Source organism: Anomaloglossus baeobatrachus, chromosome 1 (genome assembly GCF_048569485.1).
Source record: "Anomaloglossus baeobatrachus isolate aAnoBae1 chromosome 1, aAnoBae1.hap1, whole genome shotgun sequence".
Taxonomy (NCBI): Eukaryota; Metazoa; Chordata; class Amphibia; order Anura; family Aromobatidae; genus Anomaloglossus; species Anomaloglossus baeobatrachus.
The window spans coordinates 706383371-706410719 of NC_134353.1; the positions used below are offsets into that span (position 1 = coordinate 706383371).

Sequence of the window (27349 nt, forward strand, 5' to 3'; positions counted from 1 at the left end):
GGCAAACCATATAGCACTCACATAAGCAGAGAAAGCGAAGGCAAACCATACAGCACTTAGGTAAACAAGGAGAGAAAGCGAAGGCAAACCATATAGCACTCAGGTAAACAAGGAGAGAAAGCGAAGGCAAACCATATAGCACTCACATAAGCAGAGAAAGCGAAGGCAAACCATACAGCACTTAGGTAAACAAGGAGAGAAAGCGAAGGCAAGCCATATAGCACTCAGGTAAACAAGGAGAGAAAGCGAAGGCAGAACAAGGAGAGAAAGCGAAAGCAAACCATATAGCACTCACACAAGGAGAGAAAGTGAAGGCAAACCATATACCACTGAGGTAAACAAGGAGAGAAAGCGAAGGCAAACAAGGAGAGAAAGCGAAGGCAGAACAAATAAAGAAAGCAAAGGCAAACCAAATAGCACTCAAACAAGGAGAGACTGTGAAGGCAAACCATATAGCACTCAGGTAAACAAGGAGAGAAAGCGAAGGCAAACCATATAGCACTCAGGTAAACAAGGAGAGAAAGCGAAGGCAGAACAAGGAAAGAAGCGAAGGCAAACCAAATAGCACTCAAACAAGGAGAGAATGCGAAAATGACATTCTAGTCCCTGACTGGAGTATTATTTCTAGCACACACCACTCTGAAGAGGCGCCAAATTCATTAAGTAGCGTGTGCCTCGTAGTGAATTTGGTGCCTTCTACTCCAGCAAGCAGCAGCAGATCAGAGTCAAACATGCCTGGCTGGGATAGGACAGCGGGCTGCCGATATATGCTTTCCACTGATTGGGCAATATGGATCAGCTGACAGGTTCCCTTTAAACTTTCAAGAAAGATTATATGGCCAGTCTGACATGGATTTGGAGAGTAAATACATCATCCTTATTAAGAGTAAAATATCTATTTAGTATGCATTGACTTTGTGTTGTGAAATCTGATCAGATCCACTTGGCATGTACAATGCTGGACCACTGTATGGTGAGCCATGCAACGATCACAACTAGATACAACATTAACACTTTGGAGATCAATTTAGCTACTAGATGATTTTGTGGTATTTTATCTTATAAATTTGTAGGGTCCCTCCTCATGTTTGGGTGGGTTCCCTCCAAAGACAAACTGATAGGGAATTTAGATTGAAAGCCCCAATGGGCACAATGTCTGTAAACATAAAAGGCGCTATATAAGCAATTAAATAAATAAATACTTTACTGATGTAAAACGTATTATTTCAGTCCTTAATGCACGTGCATAAAACAGAGCACTTGGTTGTCAATGTGCTAGAAAAATACTCTATAGAGTTGGGCTGGGTGAAGAAAGGGCTCTCACTTTGATTCATCATCATCTTTTTCTCTGGACACCGAGTCAGGAGTCCAGGGAGGATTTGTACCAGTTGTACATTGTATTATATGTATTTATATAAATATATGGCTCTTAAGCTTATTTGTGCATTTCTTAGGGTACCTTCACACTTTAGCGATCTGACCTGGTCAGGATCGCTGCTGCATCGCTACATGGTCGCTGGTGAGCTGTCAAACAGGCAGATCTCACCAGCGACCAGTGACCAGCCCCCAGGCAGCAGCGACGTGCAAGCGGCGCTGCGCTTGCACGGAGCCGGCGTCTGGAAGCTGCGGACACTGGTAACTAAGGTAAACATCGGGTATGGTTACCCGATGTTTACCTTAGTTACCAGCTCACACCGCTTAATGAGGTCACAAAAAACGTGACTCAGCAGCGATCTCGCTGTGTGTGAAGTACCCCTTAGGATGCCCAAGGTGTTCAGAGTATCAGGTTCTAGTCTGGAGCACTCCCAGTCCTGATAGATAAAGCCTTCTTCTCACAAGATAGCCAGTACCTCATTTAAAGCCTTCAAGGAATGTTTCGGGAGGGGAGCGGAATTGCTGACCATGTCTGAGAACCATTCTTCAAAGCAAACTGTGAGACTGTGACCGGGGTTATCTATGACGGCCGGTATGTCTCGCCCCGGTTGTGCTCACTCCATGATAGAAAGTAAGTCCACTCTAGGGTTAATGCTGTTTCCCTACAGGCTGAAGGAAGGGTTAAATGGAAACAGGAACGAGGGGCAGGTGTGCCGGATGTGGGGAGTGATCACAACTCCCTGGGTTCTCTGCTGGAGAGACATGTATATTGCTGTGGACGTTTGTTTGGACATTAAACACCGTGTGCTGTGAACCTTACTGCCTGGATCCCGTGTCTTCTGCTGCGCAGCCGACCGTGCTACCTCACATATGGTGGAGAATCGGCGGGCATGCCAGCCGGTGAGGTGTACCTTCCTTTTCTGGTGACCCGGTAGCACATGTCCTGGATTCAAGCAGCTATACTACGGCCCAAACCCAGTGACGCCATGGAGGACATACTAAAGCAGTTGGCTCAAGCTACTGCACAGCAACAACAGGTGAATACCCACCTGCTCCGGACGTTGGAGCAACAGCAGCGACAAGCTGATGCACAGCAGCAACAAGTTGATGCACAGCGGCAACAAGCTGATGCACAGCGGCAACAACACCAGCAATCCTTGATATTGCAGGAAAAAAGGCACCAAGAACAGATGGTTCTCCTGGCCAAGTCAATCCGTGCCGGACCGGCAGCAACAACCCCGGGACCGGGTGACGACAGCAGCGTCCGGAAAGCGGTGAGACAAGCGTTACAAAGGATGACCCCGGGGGATGATGTGGAAGCGTTCCTGGCAGTGTTTGAGCGGGTGGCCGAGCGGGAAAAGCTGCCGACCCCCCAGTGGGCTGAGGTATTGTCACCCTATCTGACGGGGGAACCCCAAAAAGCGTACCTGGACCTCTGTACCGAGGACGCCATTGACTATGTGACCCTGAAAGCCGAAATAGTGGCTCGGTTGGGGGTGAATACCTATGTACGGGCTCAGCGGGTAAATCAGTGGTTCTATGAGGAAGCCAAACCCGTACGCTCCCAGGCCTATGACTTATTACATCTTGTAAAAAAGTGGTTGCAGCCTGACACTCTGAGCCCGGCGCAAATGGTGGAAAGGGTAGTAGTGGATCGTTTTGTGCGCACTTTACCCATCACCGTTCAACGGTGGGTAGGACAGGGTGACCCGAGTACCCTGGACCAATTAGTGTCCCTGGTAGAGCGGCATGTGGCTACGCAGGACTTGATACGGGACACTGAGACTTTGCGTACCGCCCGTCGGTCCGGCCCCTCCAAGCCTAGGGCCAAGGACCCACCGCTGACAACGGTACAGGAGTCCGCTACCGTCCCGGCTGAGGCCGCGCCCGCTGTTCCTGAGGTCCGGAAGGCTCTGTACCCTAAACGACAACTTGTCAAGGGGGTTTCCTTCCCTATTAGATGTTGGCGGTGCCAGCGGGTGGGACATATGGAAGCCCAGTGTCCACTGACCACGGAGCCCATGGATTGTGGGGTTACCCGGCGGGGTTCAATGTATGCTCAGGTGGTGTGTACCGCTGACCTGGTTCCCCCAGAGACTGAGCCACACTTGTGCCAAATACAGGTGAATGGATGTCCGGTTACAGGATTGTTGGATTCCGGAAGCTTAGTGACCCTTGTGCGAGCCACCTTGAGGGCTAAAGTAAAGGCCACAGGACGTACCGTGGGGGTGGTTTGCATACATGGGGACCGCCGAGACTATCCCACGGGGATTGTCACCATCACAGCACCTTGCGGTCAGGTGCAACATGAAGTGGGACTTCTGAACACTCTTCCTTATGACGTGATCCTAGGAAGGGATCTGCCCTATTTTTGGACTTTATGGAGGGGACCCCCTAAGTCCCCTCAGGTATTGGCCAGTCCGGGACCTGAACCCTACAATCCTGAATCTGGGACGCCTGCCGTAGGGGTCACCATGATAGGGACAGAGTGTGAACCCGATAGGTCACCCCTAGAGGTATTGGCAGGAGAGGCTGAAATGGTCGAGCCCATCCCGGAGTTGGAGGCATCCCCGGATACGTTTGGGACAGCCCAACTCCAGGACCCTACATTAATACATGCCCGGAATCGGGTGATAGTAATTGACGGGGTGGCACAGCTGCCCGGTGCCCAGGTAAGGTACCCCCATTTCGCTCTCAAGCAGGATTTACTCTACAGGGTAGATGAAATACGGGGCGTGGGGGTAGAGCAGTTGGTGGTGCCCCAGCCGTATCGCCGGCGGGTCCTCGACTTGGCTCATAAACACCTGATGAGTGGTCACCTAGGGGTCAAGAAAACGCAGGAGCAAATATTGCAAAGGTTTTATTGGCCCGGGGTCTTTGGAGAGGTAAAACGGTTCTGCGAAACCTGCCCGGAGTGTCAGCTTACCGCACCCCTGGCCCACTTTCGCAGTCCGTTGGTACCATTACCCCTTATAGAAGTCCCTTTTGAACGGATAGGAATGGATCTGGTGGGGCCCCTCGTAAAGTCTGCTCGAGGGCACCAACACATCCTAGTGATCGTTGACTATGCCACCCGGTATCCAGAGGCGATACCTCTCAGACATACTGCAGCAAAGCTTATAGCTCGGGAGTTGTTTGCTGTGTTCTGCCGGGTGGGGTTGCCCAAGGAGATCCTTACGGATCAGGGGACCCCATTCATGTCTAAAGTGACCAAAGAGCTGTGCCGGCTACTCCAGATCAAGCAGTTGCGTACGTCTGTGTATCATCCTCAGACGGATGGGTTAGTAGAACGATTCAATAAAACCCTGAAAACCATGCTAAAAAGGGTGATCTCCAAAGACGGGAAAGACTGGGATATGATGCTTCCCTATTTGATGTTTGCCATCCGTGAGGTGCCACAGGCATCCACGGGGTTTTCGCCTTTTGAGTTGTTATACGGGCGACATCCCCGAGGATTGTTGGACCTGGCAAAGGAAACATGGGAGCAAGAGCCCACCCCCCATAAAAGTGTGATTGAACACATTTTAGGAATGCAGAACCGCATAAGCGCGGTCATGCCAATTGTAAAGGAGCATTTACAGGAGGCTCAGGCCGCGCAAAGCGGCCGCTACAATAGACAAGCCACCGTGCGGACCTTTAAACCCGGGGATCGGGTGTTGGTATTAATCCCCACGGCGGAGAGTAAATTCCTGGCTCAGTGGCAAGGCCCCTACGAGATAAAGGAAAGAGTCGGGGTGGTTAACTATAAAGTATTGCAGCCCGGTAGGCGGAAACCTGAACAAATATACCATGTCAACCTATTAAAACCGGGGCAGGATCGGGAAAGCCTGATGGTTGAGTTTCCCCCATCTCCCTCCTCTTCGGGTCGTTCACTCCCGGCTTCAACGACCTCCGGAGAGGACGAACCGGAAGTAAGGATCGGAGAAGCCCTCACCAAGCAACAGAGGCGAGAGGCCAGACGACTGGTTCAGCAGAACCCCGATGTCTTCTCCGAGTTGCCGGGTAGGACCAGTCTGATACGACATGACATTGTCACCGAGCCCCACCTGAAGGTACGCCTGAAGTCATACCGCGTGCCGGAGGCTCGAAGACAAGCCATATCAGAGGAAGTGAAGACAATGCTACGCCTGGGGGTCATCGAAAAATCCCGGAGTGAATGGGCTAGTCCCATTGTCCTAATACCAAAACCCGATGGCTCCTTAAGGTTCTGCAATGACTTCCGGAGATTGAACGAAATATCCAAGTTCGATCTCTACCCCATGCCCCGGGTGGATGAGCTGATTGATAGGCTGGGACAGGCGCGATATTTTACCACGCTCGACCTGACCAAGGGGTACTGGCAGGTGCCACTGACGGAGTCCGCCAAGGAGAAAACCGCTTTTGTTACGCCGGAGGGTCTCTTCCACTATGTTGTCTTGCCTTTTGGGTTACATGGCGCTCCGGCCACGTTCCAGAGGTTGATGGACTTGGTGCTGGAACCTCACCAGGCGTATGCATCAGCGTACCTTGATGACATCATTATTTACAGCTCCGATTGGCAGACCCACTTGGAACAGGTACAAGCGGTGGTGGACGCGCTTCGAACAGCCGGATTGACAGCCAATCCCAAGAAATGTGCGTTGGGTCTCACGGAAGCCCGCTACTTGGGCTACGTGATAGGCCAAGGGGTGATTAAGCCCCAAATTAACAAGGTTGAGGCGATCCAGAAGTGGCCTAGACCCCTGACCACGAAGCAGGTTAGGGCCTTCCTGGGTATCGTGGGGTACTACAGGAGGTTTGTAAAGGATTTTGCAGGACTATCAGCCCCCTTGACGGACCTTCTCAAAGGCAAGAAGTCCGTCATGGTGCGCTGGACTCTGCAGGCCGAGGACTCCTTCCAGGCCCTGAAGGGGGTCCTGTGCGGACAGCCCGTTCTTGTACACCCTGATTTCCGGAAGGAGTTCATAGTGCAGACTGACGCCTCAGAGGTCGGCCTGGGGGCGGTACTGTCTCAGGTGGTTCAGGGGGAGGAACACCCCGTCACCTTCTTAAGTAGGAAGCTCACCCCTCCCGAGCGGAATTATAGCGTAGTGGAGAAGGAGTGCCTGGCGATCAAGTGGGCCTTGGAGTCCCTACGCTATTACCTGCTGGGACGGCAGTTTCGCTTGGTGACGGATCACTCTCCACTGGTCTGGATGAGGTCCGCCAAGGAACGGAATGCCCGGGTTACCCGGTGGTTCCTTTCTCTGCAAAACTTCCGGTTTACGGTTGAACGCCGGGCCGGTAGGTTGCAAGGCAACGCCGATGCCTTGTCCCGCGGCCCGTGTTTGATGGCGGGAGTTCAACCCCGCTCGCTTGAACTGAGGGGGGGGGTGTGTGAGACTGTGACCGGGGTTATCTATGACGGCCGGTATGTCTCGCCCCGGTTGTGCTCACTCCATGATAGAAAGTAAGTCCACTCTAGGGTTAATGCTGTTTCCCTACAGGCTGAAGGAAGGGTTAAATGGAAACAGGAACGAGGGGCAGGTGTGCCGGATGTGGGGAGTGATCACAACTCCCTGGGTTCTCTGCTGGAGAGACATGTATATTGCTGTGGACGTTTGTTTGGACATTAAACACCGTGTGCTGTGAACCTTACTGCCTGGATCCCGTGTCTTCTGCTGCGCAGCCGACCGTGCTACCTCACAAAACATACACGGGTTTAGCCTGGGCAAACTGAAATACTATGACAATGTAATGTTACTACAAGTGCAAAAAAGGAAAGGGAAAACCTTTTTTTTTTACAATGTATTCTTTTAATGGCAAGCTAAATGCAGGTTGAATAATCTTGCAGATATTTCCAGGCCTTAATAATAAAGCAACCTATGCTGAAACCAGGGCTGTGGAGTCGGAGTCGTGGAGTCGGAGTCGGAGCTCATTTTGGTGGAGTCGGAGTCGGTATAAAATGCACCGACTCCGACTCCTAAAATATATAATAAATTGGGGACAGGAGTGCAATGCAGAATGTGCTGAATATTTTACTAAATAATAACATTTAGTATAATGCTTATATTTAAGTGAAACATTTATTGTAGTACAATGTGAACATCAGACATTTAATTGTTTTTATGATACAATAATCAAGATATTTGGATAGAACATAAAATATTTATTGGAATACAACTTTAGAACACAAAAAACTAATAAATTGTAAATATGTAATATATATATATATATATATATATATACATATATATATATATATATATATATATAAAATATATATATATATATATACACACACAGTGTATATACACACACAAGATATATATGTAATCTACTGTATATTACATAGTGTATTACATATTTACAATTTATTACAGTTTTTTGTGTTCTAAAGTTGTATTCCAATAAATATATTTTATGTTCTATCCAAATATCTTGATTATTGTATCATAAAAATTATTAAATGTCTGATGTTCACATACACATATTCATGTACTACAATAAATTTTTCACCTAACTATAAGCAATATATGTCGGAGCCGGAGCCGGAGTCGGAGTCGGAGCCGGAGTCGGTGCAAGAGAATTTGAGGAGTCGGAGTCGGAGTCGAAGGTTTGGCTTACCGACTCCACAGCCCTGGCTGAAACAACAGTTTAACAAGTTAGGACCTGAAGCCATTTTTTTCTTCCTATGGGAGACGCACGAAAAAAAAAAGGATTTTAATTTTTCTCAATTTTTGGGCACAGATGGCATTATAATACAGCACCACAGCATAGCCACTTTCTTTTTACTTAGTTTTATATAGTTGGACATGGAGGAAAATATATATTTTTTCTCTTTTGTAACTTAAAGAGGTTGTCCACTACTTTTACGCTGATTGATGACATCCTAAGGATAAGCTATGTCTGATCAGTTGTGATCCGATGCCCTGCCCCCCCGCCGTTCAGCTCGGTGCCGGCATCAGGCAGTCGAAAATGCTCAGTTCCGGAGCTGCACCTTCTTCTGATAACGAAAGCGCCCGGGTACTGCACACCCACCTCATACTGATTTGAATATGAGGCGGATGTGCAATACCCGGCCGTGGAAGACGGGGCAGCTCCGGAACTGAGCATTTCCATCTGCTGCCACGGACACCAAGAACAGATGATCGGCAGGGGAGCGGGGTGTCTGACCCAGACCAATCAGATTTTGATGACCTATCCTAAGTATAGGCCATCAGTGTAAAAGTATTGGCCAAATTCTTTAATTACTTTAACCAAATGTATGGCTCAAAATAATCCCTGTAGTCTCTTATTTACACCCATACTAAATAATTGTATGTATCCCAATCGACATTATCACAATAACACCCCAAAGAAAGATCTTTTTTGAGTGCACCATCTGCCTGTAGTTTGTATACGCAGTGTAAGAACAGGTGGGATATAATATGATATGGATGTATAATTATATGTGTCCATTTAGTTTTTGTAAAATGGTTGGAGAGGCTAAAATAAGATTTTATTTCACAGGGTTTTGAATTATTCTTATTTTATGACTTCTTTAATTTCACTGATTATATTTAGTTTAGTCTCAATATTTCCCCTGTAGCTGGAGGAAACAAAAATACCATGATCTGTATTATTCCAGCATTTCTCTATAAGCAGAAAATAATAATCTAAAGTCTACCAGACAGTTGTCATCACAATATGATGGATTTCCATTGGAACAGCCCACATGGAGGCAGGAAGCTTTCTGCACCCAGATCCCATTACCCAGGACTGCGGCAATTGAGTGCAGGCAGAGGAAGATCACACAGTGCTGGTAAAGCTATCATGGATTCCCCAAGAGGAAGGAGAACCGGGGTAGTGCAAATCCTTCTACTCATCTCTAATTCACTAAGGAAGTGTAGGTGTTGTTGGTATCAGGAGTGAAGCTACACACCAAAGCGCGTGGGTCTATTCTACTTCTATTTTTGAGTGAACTGACCTGGAGGAGTTTTTTAACTGATTACAGTAAATGTGAACTGCCACAGAACTTCTTTCTCACTTTACATCTTCTCTACTTGTCTGCACTTTCTGGAGCTACTCTAGCTGATAAGTGAGATGTCTCCTGTTCTAGACATATATATGTCACACCAGGGCTGTGGAGTCGGTAAGCCAAACCTTCGACTCCGACTCCGACTCCTCAAATTCTCTTGCACCGACTCCGACTCCGGCTCCGACTCCGACTCCGGCTCCGACTCCGACTCCTACATATATTGCTTATAGTTAGGTGAAAAATTTATTGTAGTACATGAATATGTGTATGTGAACATCAGACATTTAATAATTTTTATGATACAATAATCAAGATATTTGGATAGAACATAAAATATATTTATTGGAATACAACTTTAGAACACAAAAAACTGTAATAAATTGTAAATATGTAATACACTATGTAATATACAGTAGATTACATATATATCTTGTGTGTGTATATACACTGTGTGTATATATATATATATATATATATATATATTACATATTTACAATTTATTAGTTTTTTTGTGTTCTAAAGTTGTATTCCAATAAATATTTTATGTTCTATCCAAATATCTTGATTATTGTATCATAAAAACAATTAAATGTCTGATGTTCACATTGTACTACAATAAATGTTTCACTTAAATATAAGCATTATACTAAATGTTATTATTTAGTAAAATATTCAGCACATTCTGCATTGCACTCCTGTCCCCAATTTATTATATATTTTAGGAGTCGGAGTCGGTGCATTTTATACCGACTCCGACTCCGACTCCGACTCCACCAAAATGAGCTCCGACTCCGACTCCACGACTCCGACTCCGACTCCACAGCCCTGTGTCACACACACACAAAAAGTTACGGATATTTATAGAAAACATAAAAAATTCATGCTACGGTGATATTTTATCATGAAAGTAGGGCATTTACATAGAAGCATGCAATGGCGATTTCCTCATCTCAAACGATTTACTGCAACAATTGCTAACAGTGGTGAGTGTACCCCCCAAAAATGTCAATGTCTCAATAACTTGTCATGTGGCCTTGAGCATCAATTGCAGCTTGACAATGACGTCTTATGCTTTTCACAAGTGGAGTTATTATCTGCTGAGGCATGGCGTACCATTTTTCTTGAGGTGCGGCCCTCAGGTCATTGAGGTTCTGGGATACAGTTAGGAGACTCTACACAGGGACTCAGCTGATCCCAAAGGTTTTCTATGGGATTCCGGTCTGGGGAAAGTGCACGCCCCTCCATTTGAGGTACTGCAGTTACCAGCAGCCGTTCCCTAATGATGTCACCTTGATGAGCTGAAGCATTATTATCCATGAAGATGAAATTTGGCCTGTGTTGTTCATGAAGAGGTACAACAACTGGGTTAATGATGTTATTCAAGTAGTAGGGGTTGGTCACTGTACCATTCACCAAGTGTAGGGCAATTCTGTATAGACTAGACACACCTGCCCACACTGTAACACCACCACCACCACCAAAGGCTTGGCTGGTGACAACAGTGGCTGATGCATAGAGCTCTCCTTGACATGTCCAACATCGTTAGTAGCCATCATTTCTGTTCAGCGTCAGTCAACTTTCATCAGTCAACAGCACTGAGGCCCACTGGTCCCTCCTCCAGTATAGATACTTCCATGCCTGATGGTGTGGTCGTGTATCTTTGCATTTCATCGAGCACGCAGACCACGCTGATGTAAATGACTTTAGATGATCTGACATGACACTTTGGTGCCTCTCTCCTCCCTTAAATGCGCCTGGAGTTGTTTGGCATTCATCATCAGGTTCCATGACGATAGTTTACCATGAAGCGGTCATGTGTGTGTGGGATGTAACAGAAGGATGTCCACATGTATGCCTTTCTGCGACTCCACCAGTCTCTCTCTATCTCTGTTGCATCCTGCTGATGACACTCTAAACTAAGTGGCCACTTCCGTCTGAGAACATCCTGCTTGAAGCCTCACAATGGTAAGATACTGCTGATCAATTGTTAGGTGTCGTCTTGGTTTCCTGATGTCAAAATATGAACACCATGATGAGGACTATTTAAATACCAATTCTAGATGAACCCTGAAATTTATTGGGCGATTCATGGATCAAACAGCTGTTGTGAATTTTGCCATTAAGCTCCTTGTTAGAGGACAGCAAGTTGTGTAAAAAGTACTGAAACATTGAACGGTTGGACATGTGCATTCCCTCCCTTTCAAGTTTATTGGATAAAGAAACGTACAGGTACAAGAGTTATACCATAACAATCATGGGTATTAGTTTAGGGTCCTGTATAATCATGCTATGCCTCTCAATATCATACTACAAACATTCATCTATATGCAGTTAAAAGAAAAGCAAAAAGACAGATCTGGCTGACAGAATTACCGGTATACATTTTCTCAAATACATACCGTATTTTTCGGACCATAAGACGCACTTTTTTTCCCCCAAATGTTGGGGGAAAGTTGGGGGTTCGTCTTATGGTCTGACTATAGGGCTGCGACCGGAAACGAGGGTGCTGCGGTGGAGCGGGTCATCGGGGGCACGAGCAGGCAGCAGCAGCGCCTGCCGTGACCACGTGGGGCCGCTCATTACATATGCATGCCCATCCTCCCGCCCATCTCTCAGCGCTGAAGCCGGCACTGACAGGTGGGCGGGAGGATGAGCGCATAGTAAAGAGCCGGCCGCATGATCACCCCTGGCAATTACAGCCTGGAGTGATCATGTGCGGCTGTATTCACTGCTCCCCGCGCGTCATCATCAGCGCAGGGTGCAGTGAATCAGTGTACTCACCCGTCCCCGTGTGTGGAGCCGTCCCCCTGCTGCACGCGATGTCTTCCTGTCTGTGCCGGGCAGTTGATCTGTGCTGATCAGCTGATCGGCACAGACAGGAATACATCGCGTGCTGCAGGGGAACGGCTCCACACACACAGGTCATTGCCGCTGAGAGGAAGATGATCGGTGCTGGAGGGAGTGAGGAAAAGGTGAGTATAAACGTTTATTTTTGTTCTATGTGCTATAGGATAAAGGCCATTAACCAGGATGGTATATGAGCATGATGGGGGCATATAGCAGGATGGGAGTATATGAGCACGATGGGGGCATATAGCAGGATGGGAGTATATGAGCAGGATGGATGGGGGGTATATGAACAGGATGGGGGTATATGAACAGGATGGGGGTATATGAACAGGATGGGGGTATATGAACAGGATGGGGGTATATGAACAGGATGGGGGTATATGAACAGGATGGGGGTATATGAACAGGATGGGGGTATATGAACAGGATGGGGGTATATGAACAGGATGGGAGTATATGAGCAGGATGGGAGTATATGAGCAGGATGGATGGGGGAAATATCAATAGGATGGATGGGGGGGTATATCAATAGGATGGGGGTATATGAACAGGATGAGGGAATATGAGCAGGATGCTGGTATATGAGCAGGATGGGGGTTTATAGCAGGATCATATACAAGGCAGGAGGATCATTACCAGGATGGGGTACCTTAGTAGAGAATTTGGGGACATTACCCCCATAACAGTGTCAGCAGCAGATCCTCGCCCCATAACAGTGTGTCATGACCACATTTTTTTGCTTAAAGTTTTATTTTCCTATTTTCCTCCTCTAAAACCAGGGTGCGTCTTATAGTCCGGTGCGTCTTATAGTCCGAAAAATACAGTATATATCTAAAGTTATATACATTTGCTCACTAAATATATATATTTTCTTATAATTAACAATTTCATCATTTTTTTACCTTTGGAAAGGATTTTGGCAATAGACTGAGCCAATGAAGGCTTTTCGGCTACCATAAGCACGGTCTTCATTCTGATACAGAGGCAGCAGATTCTCAGCCTTTATTTCCTAGCTTGGTTTATTCGATGTCCAAATAGCTATAGAAATGAAACATATAAAAATAACAAACACAGTAAGTATAACTAAAGACACGTCAGTTCACTAATATAACATTCACAGCTAATAATAGTGTATCTTTTATAACTCTACAAGGGGTACTCGCAGTGTGGGACTGAGGTGCTAAGGGCCCACCAGTAACATTGACTCTGGGGGCCACTATTCAGCTACATGCAAATATTACATCTCCCTCATTCACAAATGTACATATGCTTCTATATAATAATTAAAGGGGAAGGCCAATACTTTAATAGTGATGACCTATCCCTTAGGATAGCTCATTAATACCAGAGCGGTATCTGCAGTGCTTAGCACTGACATCAGTCGAATGCTCCGACAACTACATAGGGGCTGCAGCCGGATACTGCACATCCAGTTCTATTCACATGACGGGGCAGAATTATTTTGATGTCGAGTGTAGGAGCAAGTAAGGAGGGTACTAAGGAAGAGTGTTCCAACTCTGACTACAGGGACTTAGGAATCGAGAGACACAATGATTACTATTAGGATACTTTCACACTGCGTTCCTCTTCCTGTTCGGTGGTCCCATCGGGGCTTCCGTCCGAACCACCTGCAAAACGAGTATCGGTGGTATGTACAGTTAGGTCCAGAAATATTTGGACAGTGACACAATTTTCGCAAGTTGGGCTCTGCATGCCACCACATTGGATTTGAATTGAAACCTCTACAACAGAATTCAAGTGCAGATTGTAACGTTTAATTTGAAGGTTTGAACAAAAATATCTGATAGAAATTGTAGGAACTGTACACATTTCTTTACAAACACTCCACATTTTAGGAGGTCAAAAGTAATTGGACAAATAAACCAAACCCAAAAAAAAAATTTATTTTCAATATTTTGTTGCGAATCCTTTGGAGGCAATCACTGCCTTAAGTCTGGAACCCATGGACATCACCAAACGCTGGGTCTCCTCCTTCTTAATGCTTTGCCAGGCCTTTACAGCCGCAGCCTTCAGGTCTTGCTTGTTTGTGGGTCTTTCCGTCTTAAGTCTGGATTTGAGCAAGTGAAATGCATGCTCAATTGGGTTAAGATCTGGTGATTGACTTGGCCATTGCAGAATGTTCCACTTTTTAGCACTCATGAACCCCTGGGTAGCTTTGGCTGTATGCTTGGGGTCATTGTCCATCTGTACTATGAAGCGCCGTCCGATCAACTTTGCGGCATTTGGCTGAATCTGGGCTGAAAGTATATCCCGGTACACTTCAGAATTCATCCGGCTACTCTTGTCTGCTGTTATGTCATCAATAAACACAAGTGACCCAGTGCCATTGAAAGCTATGCATGCCCATGCCATCACGTTGCCTCCAACATGTTTTACAGAGGATGTGGTGTGCCTTGGATCATGTGCCGTTCCCTTTCTTCTCCAAACTTTTTTCTTCCCATCATTCTGGTACAGGTTGATCTTGGTCTCATCTGTCCATAGAATACTTTTCCAGAACTGAGCTGGCTTCATGAGGTGTTTTTCAGCAAATTTAACTCTGGCCTGTCTATTTTTGGAATTGATGAATGGTTTGCATCTAGATGTGAACCCTTTGTATTTACTTTCATGGAGTCTTCTCTTTACTGTTGACTTAGAGACAGATACACCTACTTCACTGAGAGTGTTCTGGACTTCAGTTGATGTTGTGAACGGGTTCTTCTTCACCAAAGAAAGTATGCGGCGATCATCCACCACTGTTGTCATCCGTGGACGCCCAGGCCTTTTTGAGTTCCCAAGCTCACCACTTAATTCCTTTTTTCTCAGAATGTACCCGACTGTTGATTTTGCTACTCCAAGCATGTCTGCTATCTCTCTGATGGATTTTTTCTTTTTTTTCAGCCTCAGGATGTTCTGCTTCACCTCAATTGAGAGTTCCTTAGACCGCATGTTGTCTGGTCACAGCAACAGCTTCCAAATGCAAAACCACACACCTGTAATCAACCCCAGACCTTTTAACTACTTCATTGATTACAGGTTAACGAGGGAGATGTCTTCAGAGTTAATTGCAGCCCTTAGAGTCCCTTGTCCAATTACTTTTGGTCCCTTGAAAAAGAGGAGGCTATGCATTACAGAGCTATGATTCCTAAACCCTTTCTCCGATTTGGATGTGAAAACTCTCATATTGCAGCTGGGAGTGTGCACTTTCAGCCCATATTATATATATAATTGTATTTCTGAACATGTTTTTGTAAACAGCTAAAATAACAAAACTTGTGTCACTGTCCAAATATTTCTGGACCTAACTGTATAGAAGGGGTCACTGACTATAATGATTAAGACGGAGTTACTATGTGCTCTGTCGTGTACCATTTTCAGGAGTATAAACTTACTGGAAGCGGACACCCAGACACAGTCTACTACGTTTGGGTGTCCACCTCCAATAAGCATGTACTCCTGAAAATGGTGCACAACAGAGCACACAGTGACTCCGTCTGCACCATTATAGTCAGTGGACCCGTCGGCGCATATCTCCGAAACCTGTTTTGCGGAGAGTTCAGACGGAAGCCCCGACAGGACCACTGAACAGGGAGAGGAACACAGTGTGAAAGAAGCCTTAGGAGATAGGGAGTACAGTTCTACTTTACTAAGGGGAGCTTCATTCTGATAACTGGAGGAGGAGCGGGAGACCTCAAGTGAGCAGTCGGGGTAAACAAGTAATATACGTTTTACCTACAATGATACATTTTAGAATGGTAGAGATATCAGCCGCTGATGTATTGTACTCATAGAGAAGTGCCTAGACAATGACGTCCTGTATGGAGTTCTTCCAATCAGAATTCCTGGTGACTATATGATTACTCAAATTTAGATCACTTTTATTTCTTGCTTGGTAGCTGCAATCATATACAGAATTTTACAGGAATATATATGGCTAGCCCTTCATTAGGATTGCTATCAATGTGTAATAAATTTAGGTCCAGCGCTGTGCAATATATTTAGGGCAGTGAGCTGGAGGTCTCCTGGGGAAAATGGATTCCTTTGTCTAGCAGGAGGATAATGGGGGCTCCTGTAACCTACAGAGGAACAAGTGCCATCTTTTGAGCATTTATCAAGGCTGTTAATCCAGTGGTTTTACATAAAAAAATGTACATTGTTTTGTGCAAAAATTTTACTTTTCAAATTTCCAGCTATTTTACAAAATGGATAGAAAAGTGTAAATGAATTATTTCGATCCATTGAATTGTAGTGCTAGCATAGAACCGCATCTCTTCTAGTTATTTCTGGCACTATGGCCCCTAACCCCCATTAAGTGACTGTGGTGGTTGCCAGTTACTTGAGCAGTACTATGCCAATAAAAAAGCCCATGCTACATAGCTCCTTAATTCTCAGAATTGGTGGAAGTCCCATTGTCTAACCCCCACTAATCATTAAAAGGATGGTTCACCCATATTATTTATTGTCTAGTTCAATATTATATTGAGAAACAATGTTTCTCTCAAATACCTTGTGTTGGCAATAGTGCCTGTGAGAGACGCTATTGCAGACCGCTGTTCCCCGCTCCGGTGACGTCATGTCAAGTGCCGCACACGTCACATCCCTGCGGCCGGCTGCAGTCTTCCTGACTAACTGAGCTGTGGGTGGTGTTTCACCACTTGTCACGGTACAGCGCATCTCCTGCTTGCAGCGTTCTGCTGTGAGGGAGGAGGGAGCAGATGGGCTGTGACAATCTGTGAAACACCTCCCACAGCTCAGAGAGTTAGGAAAACTGCAGCCGGCCGCAGGGATGTGACGTGTGCGGCACTTGACGTGACGTTACCAGAGCGGGGAACAGCGGTCTGCAATAGCGCCTCTCTCACAGGCACTATTGCCAACACAAGGTATTTGAGAGAAACATTGTTTCTCAATATAATATCAAAATTGACAATACAAAATATGGGTGAACCACTCCTTTAAGTAAAAGCATATTGTTAAAAAAAAAAAACCTTCAAGAACGCTAACCTGCAGTTCCGGCCACAACTGAATGTATAGGGCTCTGCCACTGTGACTGCAAAACTTAGTATTTACTGACCCTGGCAAATTGAAAAAATCTGGCTTATCCTAAGGTCAGGACATGCAAGGTTATAACAGTAAGACTCAATACCTAAACAGAAGTGATAAAAGGATCACCATAGAGATGCATATTTTTAATAAATACTATTTACAAGGTATTTTATTAGAATTTTGGGTGTAACTTGAACAATACAAAAATGGTTGTAAAAGTGGATATTACATATAGTGTATTGTAAGTGTAGGAAATTTGAAGGTGTTGTTAAACGGGTATTCCTATCTCCAAGATCCTATCCCAATATGAAGTAGATGTAATAATAAGAATATTAGCAAATACTATCAATAAGAAATGTACTATAGTTCTCCTGATAAGCTATGTCACTTACCTCATGTGCAGGGCATTGCAGAAGCTTAGGTATGCAAGGTTACGACCACTAGCAACTAACTGCCTCTTTGTGCGCACACTCTTAGGCCGGTTTCAGACGTCCGTGTTTCAGGTACGTGACATCCATTTTTAACACAGATGTCACACATACCCATGTTATTCTATACTGTTACTCACAGGGCCGTGTTGTCACACAGACCGTGTGACCCCTCATGACCCTGCACACACACATGGAGACATGTCCATTTTTTCTTTGGCAGCACGGGTGTCACACGGATCGCACACTGATGTGATCCGTGTTTGCATACGTGTCACATGTACATGAGAAAACACAGGTCTTTTAAATAAAAAAAATTTCTATATTTACCTGTATCCAGTGGTGCTATCTTCGGCTCTGCTGCCTCCCGCTCCTGACCGCCGCTCATTATATTCATTGATTATTCAGTCCACTGAGAAGCTGGAAGCCGGAGCAGCGCTGCAGACTTCAGTGCAGGGGACTTCATCGCTGGGGATTGGTGAGTATCCAGCAGTGTGTGTGTGTGTTTGTGTTTAGTGTATACATGTATGTGCGCTATATGTATGTGTGTGCACGCCATATACAGTATGTACGTGTGTGTGTGTGTGTGTGTGCAGTGAGCACCTGGAAGCCGGAGCATCGCAGGGACAGCATTGGGGACTCATCAGAGTTCCCAATGAACTCTGATGAACCGTGAAGTCACCGTCCTGACACCCGCTGTAGCGCGGGTGTCATCAGGATGTCATCAGAGTTCATTGGGAACTCCAATGACCTCCTGGATGTCACTGCACACACTGCCTTGTGAATACTCATCTGTCCCCGTGATGCTGTCCCCGCAATGCTCCTGCTTCCAGGTCCTCACTGCGGTGAATATTCTATGAGTATAATGAGCTGCGGTCAGAAGCGGGACGCAGCAGAGCTGAAGAAAATAGCGCTGGATGCAGATAAATATAGAAAATATTTTTATTTAAAAGAACCGTGTATTCTCCAGTACGTGCGACACGTATGCAAACACAGATGTCACACATGTGACATACACGTGACACACATATGACCATAACCATGCAAGTGACTTGTACCTGATTAAACATGAACATCTGAAACCGGCCTGAGACAGTTTTGCATCTGTAGCCTTATAAGAATTGAAGCTGACTGGACTGGGAACCAAGAGAGTGCATCAGTAAACCCAGCCAGCTTCAGTACAGTAAATCCAAGCTCTATAGGACAAAGTAATGCCTGTGGTTGTTTAATATATTAATTCTATATTCCATCTCCACTATATATCCATATCACATCAATAGAGTGGCAGGACATGTTATGACAGCCTTAATTGCTTAAGACTGACAGGCGGTCCAAATGGGTCAACATGGGCAGTCACTCCATTGATGTGATGTGGATTTTTAATAGAGATGGAATATAGAATTTATATATATATATTTAATTTTTTTTTCTTTTTCACATAGAAATTATACTTGTGGAGCTAGAGAGTTGCCTGTTGATTTCTACTTTTATTCGATAGAGTAGATTTAATGAGTGCTGTCTATCAGCACAGGATGACTGTTCACACCAAGTACAGGTGCCTTTGCATCATGGCAGGGCCAATCATTTCTATACATCTTCCCACCTGCAGGTTTTCTATCTACTTCCACTCTCCTCTGGGTCTATGAAACAAGAGCTGTCAATCACAGAAGAGAGGAGGGTGGAGATAGAGGGAAAATAAGTAGGCTGGAAGGTGTATGTAAATGATTCGCCACCATGATACAGGAGCGCCTGTGCTTGGTGTGAACAGTCATCCTGTGCTAATAGAGTGCTTTGGTCCAGGTGTTTCCATTTCAGCAGTGACCTCTCATCACCAATGCGTGTCATCGTTATATCTGCTATAGGGATATAGTTACGCTATCAACTGTTGTCGGTAAGAGCTTGCAATCTTTGGTCATCTCCAGCCACTGCTGATAGACTGCAGCGGTGGCTGGTAACCTAGGCAACAAGGAGTAGACACAATTATAATCCCTCTAATCTTGAGATTTTCATTAATAAGTAGATTACAAAGTTTCTTGATTTTACAAGCACTTTGCAACTGTACCCATGAAATAACCCTTTAGTAGCGGGTTTCTTTACTGGTACTTGATGAATTTAATACAACAAAAAACTTATGGCACATTATGCACAGTGACAGTGGCCCTGCAATACCATGAGAGCAAAAGGCTCACTGTTTACTCCATTAATTTTAGGAAAACCAGGAGAGACAGGAGTAGTTTTCAAAAGAGGTAAAAACAGCTTTATTTATCATAAATGTTAAAAACAGTATCAAACACAGGTGCAAGTTTCCAACACATAATAAAAGCTGCAAGTATATGGTGACACATAAGGAGAGATGGAAGAAGCCTAGGCCAGTGCCAGAGATACACCAAATGACTGCTCCCAAAGTAACCTCCTGGCTATGGGGTCATCCCAGTGGAGGGCAAAGAATTCCAGCAGGAGGGAGGGAGAGGGACCGAGAGGTCTATGATTACCAACTCCCAAAATAACCTCCTAGTGCACGGATCAGCCCAGTGGCGAACAATAAATCCCAGCAGGAGGGAGGAAAAAAGGCCGGAAGGTCTATGGTTACCGGCTCCCAAAGTGACCTCCTAACAATCGGAGTTCCCAACAATAGTTCCCATCCATGAGTAAGCAAGTATAGCGAAACGTACGTCGGATGTCCTGGGGGTTTCCCTCATCCACCGCCTGCCTGTTCCAGTGTCACACCTGACTGGTAATTATTGACCTCTTGGTCTCTCTCCCTCCCTCCGGATGGGAACTATTGCCACTGGGTTGATCCGATTGTTAGGAGGTCACTTTGGGAGCCGGTAACCATAGACCTTCCGGCCTTTTTTCCTCCCTCCTGCTGGGATTTATTGTTCGCCACTGGGCTGATCCGTGCACTAGGAGGTTATTTTGGGAGTTGGTAATCATAGACCTCTCGGTCCCTCTCCCTCCCTCCTGCTGGAATTCATTGCCCTCCACTGGGATGACCCCATAGCCAGGAGGTTACTTTGGGAGCAGTCATTTGGTGTATCTCTGGCACTGGCCTAGGCTTCTTCCATCTCTCCTTATGTGTCACCATATACTTGCAGCTTTTATTATGTGTTGGAAACTTGCACCTGTGTTTGATACTGTTTTTAACATTTATGATAAATAAAGCTGTTTTTACCTCTTTTGAAAACTACTCCTGTCTCTCCTGGTTTTCCTACTTGATGAATTTGCAGCTTGTACGCCATGTTTACATTGCCCTCTAATCCCAGATTCCACACCGCAGTCTGAGAAGACAATGGAGGAGGTTTCCATCACTCTGAGACCCTGAATTAGCAGCACGTGAATACACTAGTACTGGGAGCCGGCAGAGCACGCATGTTGTATGTGACGAGCCGCTCGTGCACATGGCGCGTTCTTACGTATGTGGCGGCTTTTCCTCACTTGTGTCCTCCCCTCACATCACACATTTCTCACAGCGGCGCCGAGATCTCGCAGCAAAGCCGGGAAAGTCTTCAGCGACAAGGGCGCCGCCATGTTGGGAAGACGTCACTTCCGGGGCCGTACTTCCGGGTAGTGGTGGCAGCGCCTGAGCAGTCCACGTAGCAGAGGTGCCAGTGTGTGCTGGTGGCAGGCGGCATACACACACTGATAGGCTCAGGCTGGCACAGTAGGTAGTTTCTGGCCCGGTGATACAGTATACAGCGCTCAGTGCAGAGTGCCCCAATACTGGTGCAGAGACAGTACCTCAGTATAATGCACATGGGTATTTCTGGCTAGTGTCACATGTTCTAATGTGCATGTGTTTATTTTCCTGTAGCCATTTCCACATGTTGTGGCCACAGTGCAATGTTTATTGCCAAAACATGACCACAATGTGTGACCCAGCATGGAAACCGAACATTCCTGGGACTCAAACTATGAACAAAAAATGCCGCATTTCTGCAAAGAGACAATGTGTGAGCTCAGCTCTCATCCTCCACACTGCATCAGAGGTGTAAAATGTGGCGTCTGGTTGTCACAGTAAATAAGGAGACGTCTCCAAGACCTCAAAGGAGTTGTCCATTCTCAGAAGTCTTCAGGCCTCTGTGAACACAGACTGGCCTGATTTCCCTGCGCGGTTGGGCGCTCCCTTTACCACATATATGCAATTTGTATACTTGCGGTCACATGCCGACTAGACTCTTGCTCATCTCTCAGAGGCTAGTCAGCACAGAACCTTGTAAATCGTAAGCATGTGGTCACGTGATGCTTTCTATTTCTATTCGGCTGTCATGTAGTGACTGCAGTCTTTTAGTGTGGACACACGTCTTTTTAAGGCTGGCTCACAAAAACATTGTAAGCATGCCCTGGCACATTGGCTGTCTTTCCAGCATGTCAATCAATGCGACAACACTTACATCCACCACTAAAAATGTACTGAGCGCTGACTGAAATTGCATCAACCTGCTTTTATGACTTAGGCTGCTTTCACACCTCCGGTTTTAGCAGAGCCGGCCAATCCGGCTCTAAAACCTATGCAACGGATGCGGCGACAAAACCGCATCCTTTGCATACGTTTTTGACATGCGGCCCGTCCGGTTTTTGCCGCTTGCGGCAGGCTACTGAGCATGCGCAGTCAAAAAAACCACATGCGGCATCCGGATATGGTGTTTGCCGCAGGATGCCACATGCGGCGTCCATATGCATGCATTGCAAATCGGGGTTTTTTTTCTGGACGTGCCAGGCAACGTTCCATCCGCGCGCCGCATCGGCTAAATCTGCCGCATGCGGCAAAAACTGGACGGGACACAAGCCCACGCGGCACAATACGGCACTAATGTAAGTCTATGCAAAAAACCCGCAACCGGCGGAAAAAAAAAACCGGTTGCGTTTTTTCCGCAAAGCGCCGGATTGTGCCGCAGAGGAAAAAACGGATGTGTGAAAGCAGCCTCAAAGAGCTCTTTGCCACTTGCAATTTTCATGTGCGAGTATGATCCGATAAAACATCGGATTGCACTCGCACCAGTGTTAATCAGGCAGTGTCCTTCTATTTTTTTTCCTCAGCTCTAATCGTGCGGAGGATGAAATCGCAGCATGCTGTGTAGCTCGCACCAGACTTGCTATGGTTGCGAGAAAAATATCGCACGGCATTACGTACGCATGTCATACGGATCCTTTCTGACAAAAATCTACATACTCGCATGTCATACAGATGCTAGGTGAGAAAAAAAACGCAGACCATACACATAACACTCATCCACGTTTCCGAGATTATTTTATCGCAAGTGGACAAGAGCCCAAACGCAGAGGCTGCGAGGAGAATTAAAGTTAATTTCCTACCACTAGCTGGACTATCAATGTGGCAGCCAGACAGCTTTAGAACGCTATTAACCTTCTCATTAACCCTACAATCACAGGTTAATATTGTTTGGAAAGTTGAAACATGACAAGTTCTTTTAAAATATATTCCCTTCTAACCATTCCTTCAATTCCAGGTGTCACCATAGAAAAATATCATGATGCCAGGGCCAATGTCATGATGTACAGCTGAAACCAGAAGTTTACAAACACTATCTAAAAATACACACAAAAGTTTACATACATTTAATTAGTATTTGGTACCATTGCCCTTAAACCGTATGACTTGGGTGAAACATTTTGGCTATCCTTCCACAAGCTTCTCGCAATAGTTGGTAGGAATCGTGCCCATCTTCCGGACAGAACTAGTGTAACTGAGCCATACTTGTAGGTTGCATTTCCCGCACCTGCCTTTTCAGCTTTGCCCATAAATTTTCAATAGGATTGAGATCATGACTTTGTGATGGCCACTCCAGAACATTGACTTTGTTATCCTTAAGCCACTTTGTAAACAGTTTGGCAGTATGCTTCCGGTCATTGTCAATGTGGAAGACTCATGTCCGGCCAAGCTTTAAGTTCTTGGCTGATGTCTTAAGATGTTGCTTCAGTATTGCCACATAATCTGCTTTCCTCATGATGCCATCTATTTTGTGAAGTGCACCAGTCCCTCCTGCAGCAAATCAACCCCACAACATGATGCTGCCACCCCCCTGTTTCACAGTTGGGATGTTGTTCTTAGGCCTTAAAGCTTCTCCCTTTTACCTCCAAATGTAATGATGGTCTTTATGGCCAAACAGTTCAATTTTAGTTTCGTCAGACCACAGGACATGTCTCCAAAAATGAAGGTCATTGTTCCTGTGTGCATTAGCAAACATTAATCTGGCTTTTTTTATATTAGTAATCGCTTCTTTCTGGCAGAGTGGCCTTTCAGCCCATGTTGATGCAGTACTCGTTTCAGTGTGGCTAATGATACAATCTTACCAGCTTCTTACAGCATCCTCACAAGGTAATTTGCTTTTGTTCTTGGGTTGTTATTCGCATGTCTGACCAACGCATGTTCATCTCCGGTACACAGAACCCGTCTCCTTCCTGAGCGGTATAATGGCTGGGCATTCCCATCTTGCTTGTACTAGCATATAATTGTGTCCCATCTTATTTCTTTATTTTCATTTCAAAATGAGAATAATAACCAAACAAGCCAAAATATACAAAAATTCATTTCTGACTCGTAAAAATAAAAAATACCATCATGACAAGCACAGGGCGTCTTCAGTAGACCCCTGGTTGTCATGGCAACCCATCAGCTCTCCGCTATCATGCCGATGGATAGTTAGAACGGCGAGCCCCCACGATGCATGCTGTGAATGCTGCTGTCATAGATCGACAATGGCATTAAACAGCTTAATAGCCGTGGGTCAAGCTCCGAGTGGCTGGGTATTACAGCCATCTTCTACCTGTAAAATTTCAAGACTCAGTCCCTGCACCCAAATCAAAGTTACCAGTATGTTTTATGTTGGTAAGGGGTTAAAGGATGTCTGTTGGCACAAAATTACTGTTCATCCAAGTACAAATATTCAGTGTATCAGTGTACCCTTGGTATGGCCAAAGAGCTCAATACATCTTTTCAGTTAACTGTTTTACAACTACTTCTACGATTCTCCAGCTCAGATAAAGCCAGAGTTGTCTATCAAGTCTGAGAATTCAAAGCACATACAAGATTAAATTCCAGTTAACCCCTCAATGGGCCATCTTTAATATCCTAGGGGAGGCTCAGCAAAGTATCCCCAGGGGAACAAAGGCGGCACTTTCTATTTGGGCAGCGGCCACTAGGAAAAGCATTTTACACCAATGGATAAACTCGAATCCCCCAACTATGGCATTGGTTGACACACAAATCAAATTTCTGTTTTAAATGGAGAGATTGGAGACGCTGACAAAGAAAGAAAAATTGACCAGGAAATATTTTGAAACATGGAGTCCATACATCCAGACACTCCCCATAGACACTGAAAATAGTCTTAGATCACAATTTGAAAATACCTCATGGTACCTGCGGGAGGTCATTGGAGGGCATAACCCAATAACATAAAGATCTAGGTTTGGAGAGAGGACACGCAGAGGTGGGGTGGGGGGAGGTCGGGAGGGGGGTTGCGATTCGAGGAGATACATTATTTGTAATTTTGTAGTTTAACATAATCATAATGTATTGTATTATATGATTATTGATTATCTGTTTTTGTTATTAAAAACTAATAAAAAGAAGGTTAAAAAAAGAAAGAGAAGTATAAAGACTGATGGAAAACAAGTAGGTGGGGAGGTGCACTGGCCAGCTTAGGGTGCTTTCACTTCAGCGTTTTTTCAAATGCGGCATGAATGGTTTTTTTGCCGCAAAGCCGGATCCTTTACAAATGCATTGTCAGTTCAATGCATTTGCAATGGAATCGCGGCAACATGCGGTTGCGTGCGGCACACACTGAATCCGGTGTTTTGCGGTATTTTACCGTGTTTCATAAACGCTACTTGTTGCATTTTTGACCTCTGTCAAAATACTGCATCTCACCGGATCCTTCATATTGCGGCAGTACCTGCAATGTAGTTCAATGAGCGCTGGATCCTGGTGTACCGGAAGTGGGAGTAATAAAGATGGAGTCCCTAAAAGTGTGTCTGTGTATTTATTTCTAATAAAATATTTTTTCTCTGTGTGATGTCTTTTTTTAACTCTTTATTGGACATTGTTAATGGTTGGGTCAAACTTGGCCTGACATTAACAATCTCGGGCTTAATACTAGCTGGTAAAACAAAGCTGGTATTAACCCCTTATTACCCTGCATGCCACCCGCCACCAGGGCCGCTGGAAGACTTGGATACAGCGCCTGAAGATGGCACTTCTATGAAAGCGCCATTTTCTGAGGCGGCAGCGGACTGCAATTCGCAGCGGGTGGGGGGGGGCAGAAAGCTTGAGCCACCTTGTGCTGCGGATTTCAATCCCCAGCTGTCTAGTTGTACGTGGCTGGACACAAAAATTTGGCGAAGCCCACATCATTTTTTATTTTTTTTTTAATTTCATGAAATTCATGAAATAATTAAAAAAAGGGCTTCCCTATATTTTTGGTTCCCAGATGGGTACAAATAGGCAGCTGGGGGTTGGGGGGAGCCTGTACCTGGCTAGCATACAAAAATATGGTGAAGCCCACATAATTAAGCTGCTTGGGTTACCATTACCAATAGAAAATGCAGCGGGAGCATTTTTTTTTTTTTTTTACCCCAAACGTTAGGGTTATGTGTTTGTTTGTTTGTTTTTGTTTTTTTAATGATATTAAAAAAAAAATAGACTTGGGCTTCGCTCATCGAGCACCTGAGCATTATACTGCTCCCTCATCCCTACTCCTGACCACACAGCCAGCAGACCAAGTAAACAGATTAGCTGACTCCAGTGTTGGCCGATTACTTGTTTTCTATCGCGCTGCATCCATCGTAGCATGTGCTTGCTGTGATTGCTGCGATTTTATGCAGCGGGACACAGAACAAGTAATCGGCTGTATATATAGATTACTGTGTGTGTGTGTGTGTGTATATATATATATATATGTATACATACACAGTGCCTACAAGTAGTCTTCAACCCCCTGCAGATTTAGCAGGTTTGATAAGATGCAAATAAGTTAGAGCCTGCAAACTTCAAACAAGAGCAGGATTTATTAACAGATGCATAAATCTTACAAACCAACAAGTTATGTTGCTCAGTTAAATTTTAATAAATTTTCAACATAAAAGTGTGGGTCAATTATTATTCAACCCCTAGGTTTAATATTTTGTGGAATAACCCTTGTTTGCAATTACAGCTAATAATCGTCTTTTATAAGACCTGATCAGGCCGGCACAGGTCTCTGGAGTTATCTTGGCCCACTCCTCCATGCAGATCTTCTCCAAGTTATCTAGGTTCTTTGGGTGTCTCATGTGGACTTTAATCTTGAGCTCCTTCCACAAGTTTTCAATTGGGTTAAGGTCAGGAGACTGACTAGGCCACTGCAACACCTTGATTTTTTCCCTCTTGAACCAGGCCTTGGTTTTCTTGGCTGTGTGCTTTGGGTCGTTGTCTTGTTGGAAGATGAAATGATGACCCATCTTAAGATCCTTGATGGAGGAGCGGAGGTTCTTGGCCAAAATCTCCAGGTAGGCCGTGCTATCCATCTTTCCATGGATGCGGACCAGATGGCCAGGCCCCTTGGCTGAGAAACAGCCCCACAGCATGATGCTGCCACCACCATGCTTGACTGTAGGGATGGTATTCTTGGGGTCGTATGCAGTGCCATCCAGTCTCCAAACGTCACGTGTGTGGTTGGCACCA

At 45.3% G+C, this 27349-nt stretch overlaps 1 protein-coding gene across 4 annotated transcripts in view; it reads right to left on the reverse strand.

The window, feature by feature from the left end:
• The window catches only part of TOP3B (DNA topoisomerase III beta), a 126326-nt gene extending 105107 nt beyond the window's left edge, over positions 1–21219 (reverse strand). For 2 of the 4 annotated variants that reach the window (XM_075341780.1, XM_075341778.1), the window contains exons 1-2: positions 21084–21219; positions 13105–13240 (exon numbers count right to left, since the gene is read on the reverse strand). In XM_075341780.1, the coding sequence (XP_075197895.1) occupies positions 13105–13174 (70 nt within the window). In that variant the 5' untranslated portion in view covers positions 13175–13240; positions 21084–21219. The remainder of the gene's footprint in view (positions 1–13104; positions 13241–21083) is intronic. The other 2 variants (XM_075341779.1, XM_075341781.1) reach the window with 2 other exon arrangements.
• Between the last annotated feature and the right edge of the window lie 6130 nt (positions 21220–27349).